The following is a 13,171-nucleotide window of genomic DNA, read 5'->3' as shown; positions in this document are numbered from 1 at the left end:
TTCAGAACGCCTCACTTTAAAGGGTGCCCCCTGGATTTTCTCAGTGGGTTCAGTGGGAGAAAAACAGGTAACTTTTACAGAGTCATTTGAACATCCTTTCCCAGGGAAACTTGTAACAAAGTAGGAACTTTCGGTAACTATTCCCTTTGGAAGCCTGCTTAGTAACCCAGATGGCTGGCTTGGGGCATGTGTTGAGGTGGTGAAGCTGCCGCTGGGCGAGAACCAGCTCGGCAGAGAGGCGGAGCGCAGAGCCCTGCGTGGCTTGGCCAATGGCGCGCCTCCGGCTGAAGTACAGGGTGCGCACAGGGAGGCGTGGGCTGTGAACCTGGAAAGGAAGTCGGGGCTAAATGATGGATGACCTTGGAAAGGAAGTCGGGCTAAATGATGGATGACCTCGGAAAGGAAGTCGGGGCTAAATGATGGATGACGTTGAATATCCGCGTCTGGGCTTCATTCAGCAGGCAATGGTATTGCAGCAAAAACAGAAATGAGACCTTTCTTAAATAAAAACGAGACTTTTCTGATAAACAAGGAAAACAAGGAAACAATGAACAGGCTGGGGAAAAACATAAACAGGCCCGAATGAGTTAAGCAGTTTTGGTTACTGTCTAGATGCTACTACTAACAAACACTTGTGGCCAGACTGGTCCTTTTACAAAGCTAAATAAAGCTAATTACTCTCTGACTCCATATGTATTATGAATTCTACTCTGCACCTGGCATTCTTCCCCCGCACACACCCCTGTAGCATTCTTCCTTTCAGAAAGGAGGTCACAGGCTTATAACTTCTGAAAAGACCAACTCCAGTTACTGAGTTACCTGATGCCATCTGTGGCCATTTTGAAATTTTGCAAAAAAAAAAAAAAAAATGCAAGACTTTCCTTAGGATATAAAACCTCTCCTTATTTCTGAGGAAATGGGGTACGGTTCTTAAGGCACTAGCCTACCGTGTTTCCCCTTTGACTGGCTAAGAATAAAGCTCCTCTTTATTTTTTTTCCTCCGAATTCTGTCTCTGTATTTCTATTTGGCGTTGGTGGACAGGGAGCCAACATTCTGGCATCAATGGTGAGACCTTGCAGAGATCTGAGCAGAGGGGTAGATGGATCAGAGTTAAGCTAAAGATGGACAAATCAAAGAGAAGCATAAAGGACATAACAGGAAGGCAGAGATAAAAGGCAAGAAAGTTTGAACTGTATTTTCTATGTATAATGACTCTTTGAATTAAATCCCTCTTACATTCTAAGAACTGTATACAAACATGTGTTTTTAAAGACAATTTGAAAGCCATTTAATATGCCAGCCATGAGAAGAATGGGTGTGCCCTATCTTCAATCCACAAAAAGTTTAATTAAATATCCTTACTCCTACAAACCACGAGCCACTCAAGGATAGAAATGGAAATTACCTATAGGGAAAACAAATTGCACACTAAATCTACGATGTTTTGACATGCTCCCTTGAACACAAAGTCTGTTTGGATTGCAGTGACAGCCAAATTCATTAGGAATAAATGCAACTTAATTTATAAAAGTCTTATCTCTTCACTCAGATTGATTTATATTGGGCAGCCCTTAGCTTTCAAAATTAGGCATTTGGCATTTACAAGTAGGTACCTACCAGCACATCTCTTAATTATAAATTCCTTAGTTCACTGAAGGGAATATCTTCATTATGCAGTGAAGTGTTAGCTAAGCATGCTTTCAGACATGGAAGTCTAAATAAACCTTATTTCAGAATAAAGTCACAGGCTGATGTATTTTCATAATTTTTAAATTAGGATCTTATTTTTTTTGAGCAGTTTTAGGTTCACAGGAAAATTGAGGGAACGGTAGAGAGATTTCCCATATATCCCTTGCTCCCTGGCTTCCCCCAACATGCACAAACTCACCTATGATCAACATGCTCTCCCAAGGGCACGTTTGTTACAACTGGTGCACCTCCACTAACATATCATAATTCTGCCATAGTGCTCACTAGGACCCACCCTTGCTGGGATACATTCTATGGGTCTGGACAAACGTATAATGACATGTATTTAACCATCATGATTTCACTGCCCTAAAAATCTCTCTCTGTATTCCACCTAATCATCCCTCCACCCCATCCCCTGACAACGACTGATCTTTTTACTGTCTCCACAGTTCAACCTTTCCAAGAATCTTATATACTTAGAATCATACAGTAGGTAGCCTTTTTCAGATGGTTGTCTTTCCCTTAGGAATATGCATTTAAGGTTCCCCCGAATCTTTTCATGGCTTGATAGCTCATTTCTTTGTAGCACTGAATAATATTTTTCTGTCTGGATGTACCATACTTCATCCATTCACCTAGTGAAGGTCAAGTTTTGGCAATGCTGAATAAAGCTGCCATAAATATTTCTTTGCAGATTTTTGTGTCAACACAAGTTTTCAGCTGTTAGTTTTATAAGAAACTGTCATACTATCTTGCAAAGTGGCTGCACCATTTTGCACTCTGACCAGCCACGAATGAGTGTTCCTGTCCCTCCACATCCTCACCAACACTTGCTGGTCTCTGTGTTCTGGATTTTGGACACTGCGTTGTTGTTGTTGAGTCACTCAGTCGTGTCTGACTCTTTACGACCCCATGGACTGCAGCAGGCCAGGTCTCCCTGTCCCTCACCATCTCCTGGACACTGTGTAGTGGTATCTTATTACTGTTTACTTTTTAATACTTCCCATGCCATGCCCAAAGACAGAATAAAGAGATAAGAACACAGTACCACCTATTTTTAAGATGTCTAACACAGAAATAATTTACCATTTCCTTCACCCACATGTTTCTACCCACCTGCAGAAGTTGCGGGAAACAGGGGAAACAACTGTGGCTTAGGGAAAGGCAGGTCAGGTCTGAACACGGCTCTGCTAGGCGGGTAACCTTGGACCATTTGTCTAATCCCCCTGATCCTCAGTTTCTAGTCTATAAAAAGGAGGTTACACAGGGTGGGCCTCCCCGGTGGCTCAGCAGTAAAGAATCCGCCTGCCAATGCAGGAGACACAGGAGACATGGGTTCGATCCCTAGGTCAAGAAGATGCCCTGGAGGAGGAAATGGCAACTAACTCCAGTAATCTTGCCTGGAGAATCCCAAGGACAGAGGAGCCTGGCAGACTACAGTCCACAGGGTCACAAAGAGTTGGAGATGACTGAGCGCGCGCGCACACACACACACACACACACACACACACACACACACAATAAGCCCACGTTTTCCAAAGTCCACAGCAAGTTGATAATAATCTTCTAACAAAGCAAAGAAAACTTTACAGTGAAACACACTAAAAACTGTGTCTAGCACAGACTTGACCACTAGGAACGATGGACCGCATTATCCAGAATTGCTCTTGCCTTAACTGGCTTCTTTGACAATTTCGTGTTACCTCCTCCAGAGAACTAGTCTGACAGTGATAACACAGGCACAAGCCCTCCTCAGATGACAGAGGCTCTGTTAGACACTGGCCACATTTGAAGGACGTTTTCTCTGCTACAGGAGTACTGCAATGCTCCTTCCTTATAAACCATTCTGACTAGAGCATAATGCTAATATGACAGGACTCATCATGGAACTTCTGCCCTAATCTCTGTGGGAACATCAAGGAAACAGCAAAAGGAGTCAATTTCTCCCAGCCATCTGATCAACATGCTGAAGATATGTTGGATTCTAATAGTCCGAAATGTGAACATTTAGGACATTCCTGAATTCTAGTAGTCCTAAATGTTTACAAACCAAACAGTTTCTATACTGTAAAACATCATCATTATTTTAAAGGTATCAAAATTACTGACCTTGAGAAAAAAATGAATAGCTTATAGAAAAACGGAAACTCTCACACATGGATGAGAAGACTATAAACTGACCTAATTCTTCAGAGAAAAATTGGTGAGATCTATAAATGTTTTCTATTTTCAAACCCTCAGACCCAGTAACTCCACTTTTAGCAAACTATCCTATGAAATACTAGCAAAAATGCATGAAGTTATAGGTACAAGAATTTTCGGACAGCATTATTTTTAATAGCGAAAAAAACCAATATAACTGTCCTTCGATACAGAAAAACTAATTTATGGTATTTGTCCTAATGAATGCTACATGGCTATTAAGTAGAATGAAGTACAATTTATATGTGTTGACCTGGAAAAAGTCAATGCCAAAAAATCACACTGTAGCACATGTATCACATGTTTCTACACTTGCAAAAAATGAATAATAATGAATTACTATAAAAATCCTATGTCTATGTTCTGCATATATTTGTATATGTACAGAGAAGAGTGTGCAAGGCATGAAAACCAACTGCTAACAGCGGTTACTTCTGGAGGGTGAGTAATGATGGCGAGGAGGAAAAGACATTCCATTTACTTATCTTATTCACTTCAATGTTGGATTTTATGAGCATAACCATGCTTTAATTTTTCAAAGAAAGGAAAATACCCAATCTTTAAATGCCCCTTACCTTCAGTCAGCTGTTCCAAAGATCCTCTTGAAAGAAGACTTGAGAAAGACTCTACAACTGTGCATTTCTTCCTGTATCTGCACAGAATACGTAGAAGAGATGAGAAGTAGAAAGAAAAAAGTAATAAATCAAGCACATTTTCATTTCATATCCATTTCAGCTGTAATCACAACAAAGGGTCACCAGAAACAGAATTCTAAACCCTAAAGTCTGCAGGGCAGAGATCACCATTTTGAAACCTGCACACCCAGTTCCAAGCACTGGCACCCTGTGGGCATTTAATCCAAGCTCACTGAACATGTTTATGTGTGTGGACAAACCTACATATAACAGTCAGTACTGGGAGCTTCCTGGGAGCTCAGCTGGTGAACTGCCTGCAGTGCAGGAGGCCCAGGTTTAATCCCTGGGTCAGGAAGATGCCTGGAGAAGGAAATGGCAACCCACTCCAGTATTCTTGCCTGGAGAACCCCATGCACAGAGGAGCCTGGCCAGGGTACAGTCCATGGGGTTGTAAGAGTCGGACACGACTTAGTGATTAAACCAAACCAACAGTCAATACTAACTCTGTCATGCCCCTTCTCTGATCTCTATGGCTAAAATCAGTGTTTTTGTGGTTAAGGGTCACTTCACCACTGGTTAAAAATGGAGTTAGAGTGCAGTGTTTGGAAACTCTCTTCATTTGAGGGGCTAGAGACATAATTACAAGAGGGCATAATTTCACTGTTAAAATTCACCAATGCTAATTAACGGCTTCTACTAGAGGCTTCATATACACACAAAACTGAAACTCCATGTCATTTCCACCAAGCAAAATTGTTCAAATATGGCCATTTAGGCAAATAAAAGACCCGCTTCTGCATTTACAGCATTTCCCTCATAAAAAATGCTCCTTGGTTGGCCTGGAGTACCAGGCCAACATGCAGTACCTATTCTGTCCACCAGGGGGACCCCAAGAGATGCTTGCTGCTAAACCCACTGAAATTCTCAGTACTTTTCCGTAGCTCAAATACCAAAAAGGAAACAGTACGGTAAGGATGCCATGTGCTCAGCCACACCAGCATCATAGGATAATTCCTTAGGGGAAATATTTTTAATCTCTCATAAAAGTACGGGAGGCCAGGAAGCTTTGATGCTCTAAGTCCTTTTCCATAACCATGGCCAACTTCCAACAGAGCTCTCAGTGAAGCAAAGTACATCCATTTTGTCACACAGACAGAAAGGTTTTTTAGGTGTATCTCAAGTATTTAATTACTCAGCTCATACTTCTGGCAGGTTTGTAAGGCGTCCTTCATGGCAGAAATGCCGTTTTGGATGTCCTGTTGCTCGAAGGTCATGACAGCCTGCAACACCACGATGGTACTGTAGCCCAAGGCATGGTACATGCTCTCCTTGGCCCTGGGAAGAACATGGAAATGACTGCATTTCAATTCAACTGAAAAGAATTCAGGTTTCATCTGACAATAACCACAAGAAATTCTAGTTCATCCAAGGCATCACTTTCACAGTAACGACTTTTACTCCTCCACCACAATTACTGAAATAACGTGGACTACGAAAGATACGCCCAAAAAAGCTCAAGCACTGGGGACTTTCCAGTTCAAGTCCAGGCTGCTGCTGCTGCTGCTGGTGCTGCTAAGTCGCTTCAGTCGTGTCCGACTCTGTGCGACCCCATAGACGGCAGCCCACCAGGCTCCCCCGTCCCTGGGATTCTCCAGGCAAGAACACTGGAGTGGGTTGCCATTTCCTTCTCCAATGCATGAAAGTGAACAGTGAAAGTGAAGGCAGGAAGCTGGAAACTTGCCAGGTTGAAGCAGAAAGTGATGTATGCTTTTCCCTGTTTGAGCACAAGGGGGCAGCCTGCCGACTCATTTCTTAGAAAATGCTTCTAAGCAATCCTAATTTTTCCCACTTGTACAGAAGCAGTCCTTAGCTCTGAAATAAGTGTAAAATAAAAGCCATTGAAAATATATTTTGTGACACAGAAATTATGAAAGATAAGGCTTGTTTAAAACCATCCCCTCCCTTCTCCCAGGCAGAGGCCATGAGGAAGCAAGATTTGGGCAATCAGTCAGGTCAGCCACAAAGGGCCCAGACAAAACTTCATGGTAGACTTCTTACCAAATCTCACCTCATTATCTAGGAATCCTGATTAAAGTTCTTGATGATTCATATTATCAGTAAGAACTGCTTAAATTCTTAAGGACATTTAGTCTGAACGGATGGCACAACCCAGACTCTCAGGCTGTGAAAACCTCACTATCTCTTTCCTCAAAACTTCTCAAGCTATGTTCATTAGTTAATTATAAGATTTACAATAATAATGTATGGTTTTGTTTTTAATTCAAATACAATATACAACAGCCTGCTGCTCTGCAAAACAAATACAATCCACGTTATTCCTTCTCCACCAGAAAGAGTCTAAACATCCTTTCAGAATCTGCAGTTAGTCCCAAACAGTGAGGGCACTGCTGATTCAAAAAAGAAAACAAACAAACAACATGCAAGGAATAAGAGCAACCCAATGTAAATCAGTAATTGTAGTTTTTAAACGTCACCTTTTTTAAAAAAAAATTCTGTATTGAAGTATAGTTGATTTACAGGGGCTTCCCCAGTGGCTCAGGGGTAAAGAATCCACATGCAATGCGGGAGCCACAGAAGACTTGGTTCCATCCCTGGGTCGGGAAGATCCCCTGGAGGAGGAAATGGCAATCTACTCCAGTATTCTTGCCTGGGAAATCCCACGGACAGAGGAGCCTGGTAGTTACAGTCCATGGGGTCGCAAAGAGTTGGACACGACTGAAGGGGCTCAGCACGCAGCACACATGCATAGTTGATTTATAATGCTGTGTAATTCTCACATTTCAAAGCAAAAGCTTTTCCAAGAGGAAAAAAAAGTATTTGAGTGGGGGAAAAAAAAAAAACATGTTTAACAGTGAAACATTCAGAAAGATCAGAGGATATAAAACTAGACTAAATATAAGATCATGTTGTTTATTTCATTCGATATTATAACCAGCTGCGTGTCAGTGGAAGAGGAAGAAAGACTTTTTGAATAAAAAACACAGGAGACAGGCAGGAAGAATAAGAGAGGGGAAATAAGGAGAGAATGACTGGCAGAGAGAGAGAAGGAGGGAGAGAGGAAGACAGATGGATACAGAGATAGAAGATGATCTGAAGGACAGACAGAGATCTGAAGGACTAAAGAAGACAGAGGGGAAAAGGTAGCAACCGGCAAGGTAGAAAATGTGAGTGTTGGATGGAGGCAGCACTGGGCAACTTCCTTAGGCCAGGGGCTTCACCATCTATTTTGTTGTCTGTTGCTAACCTCTGAATTGCTAACTAATTGCAACTCATCTAAATCTCAGAATTACCACCGCCTCAGTAGGCACATTACTTTAAGTCCCCTATGTACGAATCTTTAAGTTGAGAACTTTCTAAGATTCGAATGTGTGTTCTACCAACATCAGGAATCAGTAAAATTTCAGCTTGCCCTCCATCTCCTATCTCTGATGATCCTTTAGCTCTGGCATTGCCCACCTCCTCTCCCTCCTCCAGTCAGTAACTCTTCCTGCCTGTTCACTGGATGCCGGCCCCTGGATGCCAGCTGTTGAACTGTACTACGGTACTTTTCAAGATTAGTGAGCAAGTGAAGTCGCTCAGTCGTGTTCGACTCTTTGCGACTCCGTGGACTGTAGCCCCCCAGGCTCCTCCGTCCATGGAATTCTCCAGGCAAATACAGGAGTGGGTTGCCACTACTTTTCAAGGTACTGTAGTGTAAAACTAAAAATGTTTTATTTTTTTGGTTTTTCATATATTATTTGTGTGCAAAGTATAAATGTATTACAGTACAGTATTATATAGAGAATTGTGTGAGTTGTCTACGAACAAACTAGACTTAGAACACACTCTCAGAACAGAATCTGTCTGTATGTAGGGGACTTACTGTAATTTCTAAGAATCAATGTCAATGACTAGAGTCACATCACCCTCCCCACCCTACTGACTCCTCAAAGGAAAGAGTCCCGCTCCTGTGCCCACAAGGTAACCGTCTTGAAATTATTATAGGAGGTCTAAGTTTCATCCAGGTCAGTGACTGTGTTTGAAGGCATGAAAGTGAAAGTGAAAGTGAAGTCGCTCAGTCGTGTCCGACTCTTCACAACCCCATGGACTGCAGCCCACCAGGCTCCCCCGTCCCTGGGATTCTCCAGGCAAGAACACTGGAGTAGGTTGCCGTTTCCTTCTCCAATGCAGGAAAGTGAAAAGTGAAAGGGAAGTTGCTCAGTCGTGTCTGACTCTTCATGACCCCATGGACTGCAGCCCACCAGGCTCCCCCGTCCCTGGGATTCTCCAGGCAAGAACACTGGAGTAGGTTGCCGTTTCCTTCTCCAATGCAGGAAAGTGAAAAGTGAAAGGGAAGTTGCTCAGTCGTGTCTGACTCTTCACGACCCCATGGACTGCAGCCCACCAGGCTCCTCCATCCATGGGATTTTCCAGGCAAGAGCACTGGAGTGGGGTGCCATCGCCTTCTCCACATGAGGTACGATTATTCCTGTCAAGCTCTAGTCACACTGTACAGATGGACACTAGGGTCACAATAGACCTAGGAACAAGGCTAAGCATAGGTTTTCCTGCTACATCATCAAAATTGATAGGTACTATTCAGTGAAATGGGGCTTCCCAGATAGCTCAGTGGTAAAGAATCTGACTGCTAATGCAGGAGATGCAGGTTCAATCCACAGGGTTGGGAAGACCCCCTGGAGGAGGAAACGGCACCCCAGTCCAGTATTCTTGCCTAGGAAATGCCTCAGACAGAAGAGCCTCATCGGCTACAGTCCATGGGGTTGCAGAGTCAGACACGACTGAGCCTGCACGTCAGCGCTGTTAACTGAAATGAAACTGATTCATCACATAAATCAGGAGTCCCAAGAATATTTTCATTATCTTGAATTTCTTTTTAGCCTCCGAGATTAGCATATTTTAGTTCTTCCCATGTCCATTTCAAATAACTTTTCTCAACCAGATTTAAGTTCAGAGGAATACCCATAAAAATATTTCACTGAAGAAAACCAAGTGAAGCTCTACAAAACTAAGAAGATGACATTATTTGAACAAGTATAGAAAAAGACAGGAGAAAGAATCAGAAACGCTCTAATGATTAAAGGTGATAAGATAGGTTTGTTAACTGGATATTAAACCAATCAAAAGAAGTCTCAACAAAATTAGCTTATAAATATTCAGATGGAAATGCAGAAAAATTAACTGAAAAGTATGACATCAGAGACAGAATCATCAAAAACATATGAAAAACATATTTTATACAAAAGAAAATTAATTACCATGGTCGAAGCAACTCTAAGGCATCTGTAAATTTGTTACTTAGAAATAAGTTCAATGCAATCGCACATTCTTCGAGGCCACTCCTAAGATCCACCTTAGTTGATAGTGACCTAAAGATCAAGAAGAAAAAAAAATACACAGAATTTTTACAGTTTTTACTTGTAGCAGTCATCACAGGGAGTGTGTGGGTATGTATAATTTGGAGACAAAAAGACTAGAATTCTAACTCTGCCACTTACTATTTATGTCTTTAACCCTTGAAACTTAACTTTCTCATCTGGAAAATAGGAACACTACCACCTACTTCATGGGACTGTTTCAAGAATGGAACCAATTGACAATTAATGCTCATAGCTGCTGCTGCTAAGTCACTTCAGTCGTGTCTGACTCTCTGCAACCCCAGAGACAGCAGCCCATCAGGCTCCCCCGTCCCTGGGATTCTCCAGGCAAGAACACTGGAGTGGGTTGCCATTTCCTTCTCCAATGCATGAAAGTGAAAAGTGAAAGTGAAGTCGCTCAGTCGTGTCAGACTCCTAGCGACCGCATGGACTGCTCATAGCAGTCACTTAATGAATGATTAATTACCCCCACCACTCCAAAACCCACAAGTATAGGCACCATCTCTATCCATGAGCGGAAGCAGAGGTTATTCTGTCTTAGTTTGATTACGTAGGGGTAAGAATGTGCTTCAGGCTTCCCAGGTGATGCAGTGGTAAAGAATCTACCGGCCAATGCAGGAGACTCAGGTTCCATCCCTGGATCAGGAAGATCCCCTGGAGGAGGAAATGGCAACCCACCCCAGTATTCTTGCCTGGGAAGTCCCATGGACAGAGAAGTATGGTGCGTTACAGTCCATGGGTTCACAGAGTTGAACATGACTGAGCGACTGAACATGCACGCATGCACTCAAGAATGTGGTTGGTGGAAAACTGCATTGTTCAAAATCTAAAGAAGACTCCACCAGATTATTGCAAAATAACTGTTGTCTACAGATCTGTGTTTAAAGAGAGACAACAGGCCCAAGATGGAGTCACTTACGCTAAGACTCACCAGGAGTTAACCAATCAGTTTCAATCTTCTCCAAGAATGTGACCTATAACCAGCTAACCTAGAATATCCTGAGCAGCACTAGGAAATCTGCTGAAAGGCCCCTCCTACTCCCCCTTAGGAGAAACCTAGCCTAAAACAATGCATTCTTGGCTAATAACTTCCTTCTTTCCCCTGTTTTCCTCTCTGCTTTGAAAAACCTTTCCTTTCCTGCAGCCTGAAGGAGCTCCTTTCAAATGCTAATTGGGATTCTGCCCAATTCACAAAGAGTTTAATAAAAACAATCAGATCTTCAAATTTCCACTATTGAACTTGTTACTTAACAAGTAACAAGTAACAATTCTGTCCCAGCCTTCAATTGACTTCCTGCCTCCACTAGGGAAGAAGCCAGTTTTGCCTGAATTTGCACATTCATTTCAACATTCCTTTCAATTCAGTTCAGTGGCTCAGTCTCCTGTCCGACTCTTCTCGACCCCATGAACCGCAACACGCCAGGCCCCCGTCCATCACCAACTCCTGGAGTCCACCCAAACTCATGTCCATTGCATCAGTGATGCCATCCAACCATCTGTTGTCCCCTTCTCCTCCTGCCCTCAATCTTTTCCAGCATCAGGGTCCTTTCAAATGAGCCAGCTTCGCATCAGGTGGCCAAAGTATTGGAGTTTCAGCTTCAGCATCAGTCCTTCCAATGAACACCCAGGACTGATCTCCTTTAGAATGGACTGGTTGGATCTCCTTGCAGTCCAAGGGACTCTCAAGAGTCTTCTCCAACACCACAGTTCAAAAGCATCAATTCTTCGGCACTCAGCTTTCTTCACAGTCCAACTCTCACATCCATACATGACCACAGGAAAAACCATAGCCTTGACTAGATGGACCTTTGTTGGCAAAGTAATGTCTCTGCTTTTTAATATGCTGTCTAGGTTGGTCATAACTTTCCTTCCAAGGAGTAAGCGTCTTTTAATTTCAAGGCTGCAGTCACCATCTGCAGTGATTTTGGAGCCCCGAAAAATAAAGTCAGCCACTGTTTCCACTGTTTCCCCATCTATTTCCCATGAAGTGATGGGACCAGATGCCATGATCTTCGTTTTCTGAATGTTGAGCTTTAAGCCAACTTTTTCACTCTCCTCTTTTGCTTTCATCAAGAGGCTCTTTAGTTCCTCTTCACTTTCTGCCATAAGGGTGGTGTTATCTGCATATCTGAGGTTATTGATATTTCTCCTGGCAATCTTGATTCCAGCTTGTGCTTCCTCCAACCCAGCATTTCTCATGATGTACTCTGCATATACGTTAAATAAACAGGGTGACAATATACAGCCTTGATGTACTCCTTTTCCTATTTGGAACCAGTCTGTTGTTCCATGTCCAGTTCTAACTGTTGCTTCCTGACCTGCATACAGGTTTCTCAAGAGGCAGGTCAGGTGGTCTGGTATTCCCATCTCTTTAGGAATTTTCCACAGTTTATTTTGATCCATACAAAGGCTTTGGCTTAGTCAATAAAGCAGAAACAGATGTTTTTCTGGAACTCTCTTGCTTTTCCGATGATCCAGCAGATGTTGGCAATTTGATCTCTGGTTCCTCTGCCTTTTCTAAAACCGGCTTGAACATCTGGAAGTTCACAGTTCATGTATTGCTGAAGCCTGGCTTGGAGAATTTTAAGCATTACTTTACTAGCGTGTGAGATGAATGCAATTGTGCGGTAGTTTGAGCATTCTTTGGCATTGCCTTTCTTTGGGATTGGAATGAAAACTGACCTTTTCCAGTCCTGTGGCCACTGCTGAGTTTTCCAAATTTGCTGGCATATTGAATGTAGCACTTTCACAGCATCATCTTTCAGGATTTGAAAATAGCTCAACTGGAATTCCATCACCTCCAACTAGCTTTGTTTGTAATGATGCTTCCTAAGGCCCACTTTACTTCACATTCCAGGATGTCTGGCTCTAGGTCAGTGATCACACCATCATGATTATCAACATTCCTTTACCCTATATAAATTTGTGCTGTTTTGATATCGCCTTCGAATCTGTTTTAACATCTGCCCAGTTCCCTCCCTGATTAATGATTTAAGCAAAATTTTTAACCTCTGTTCATGTCTACATCTGTGTGAGTCATAATTTTACCCTTTTTAGAAAATCATGTAAACTACTTGTGATTGATAGAAAGTCCGCCCTTTAAAACAAGAGCCATCTCTGAAGTGTTGCAGAGAAGCCAATTCGGACTCCATGTTGGAAACTGTTTCTTTGACTTGCTTTTTCATTGTTTTTGTTATTATAATCATACATAGTAGCCTGCCTCAGAGGACCCTGCCCCTCTGCCT

At 42.5% G+C, this 13,171-nt stretch overlaps 1 protein-coding gene across 5 annotated transcripts in view; it reads right to left on the bottom strand.

The window, feature by feature from the left end:
• TTC39B (tetratricopeptide repeat domain 39B) overlaps positions 1 to 13,171 on the bottom strand; it is a 156,056-nt gene that overhangs the window by 51,678 nt on the left and 91,207 nt on the right. For all 5 annotated transcript variants that reach the window (XM_002689579.7, XM_015472440.3, XM_059889400.1 and 2 more), the window contains 3 exons: positions 9,807 to 9,917; positions 5,734 to 5,865; positions 4,471 to 4,547 (listed from right to left, as the gene is read on the bottom strand). In XM_002689579.7, coding sequence (XP_002689625.3) covers positions 4,471 to 4,547; positions 5,734 to 5,865; positions 9,807 to 9,917 — 320 coding nt within the window. The remainder of the gene's footprint in view (positions 1 to 4,470; positions 4,548 to 5,733; positions 5,866 to 9,806; positions 9,918 to 13,171) is intronic.

This window comes from Bos taurus, chromosome 8, assembly GCF_002263795.3.
Source record: "Bos taurus isolate L1 Dominette 01449 registration number 42190680 breed Hereford chromosome 8, ARS-UCD2.0, whole genome shotgun sequence".
NCBI lineage: Eukaryota > Metazoa > Chordata > Mammalia > Artiodactyla > Bovidae > Bos > Bos taurus.
This window is presented reverse-complemented; position numbering and strand designations above follow the sequence as displayed.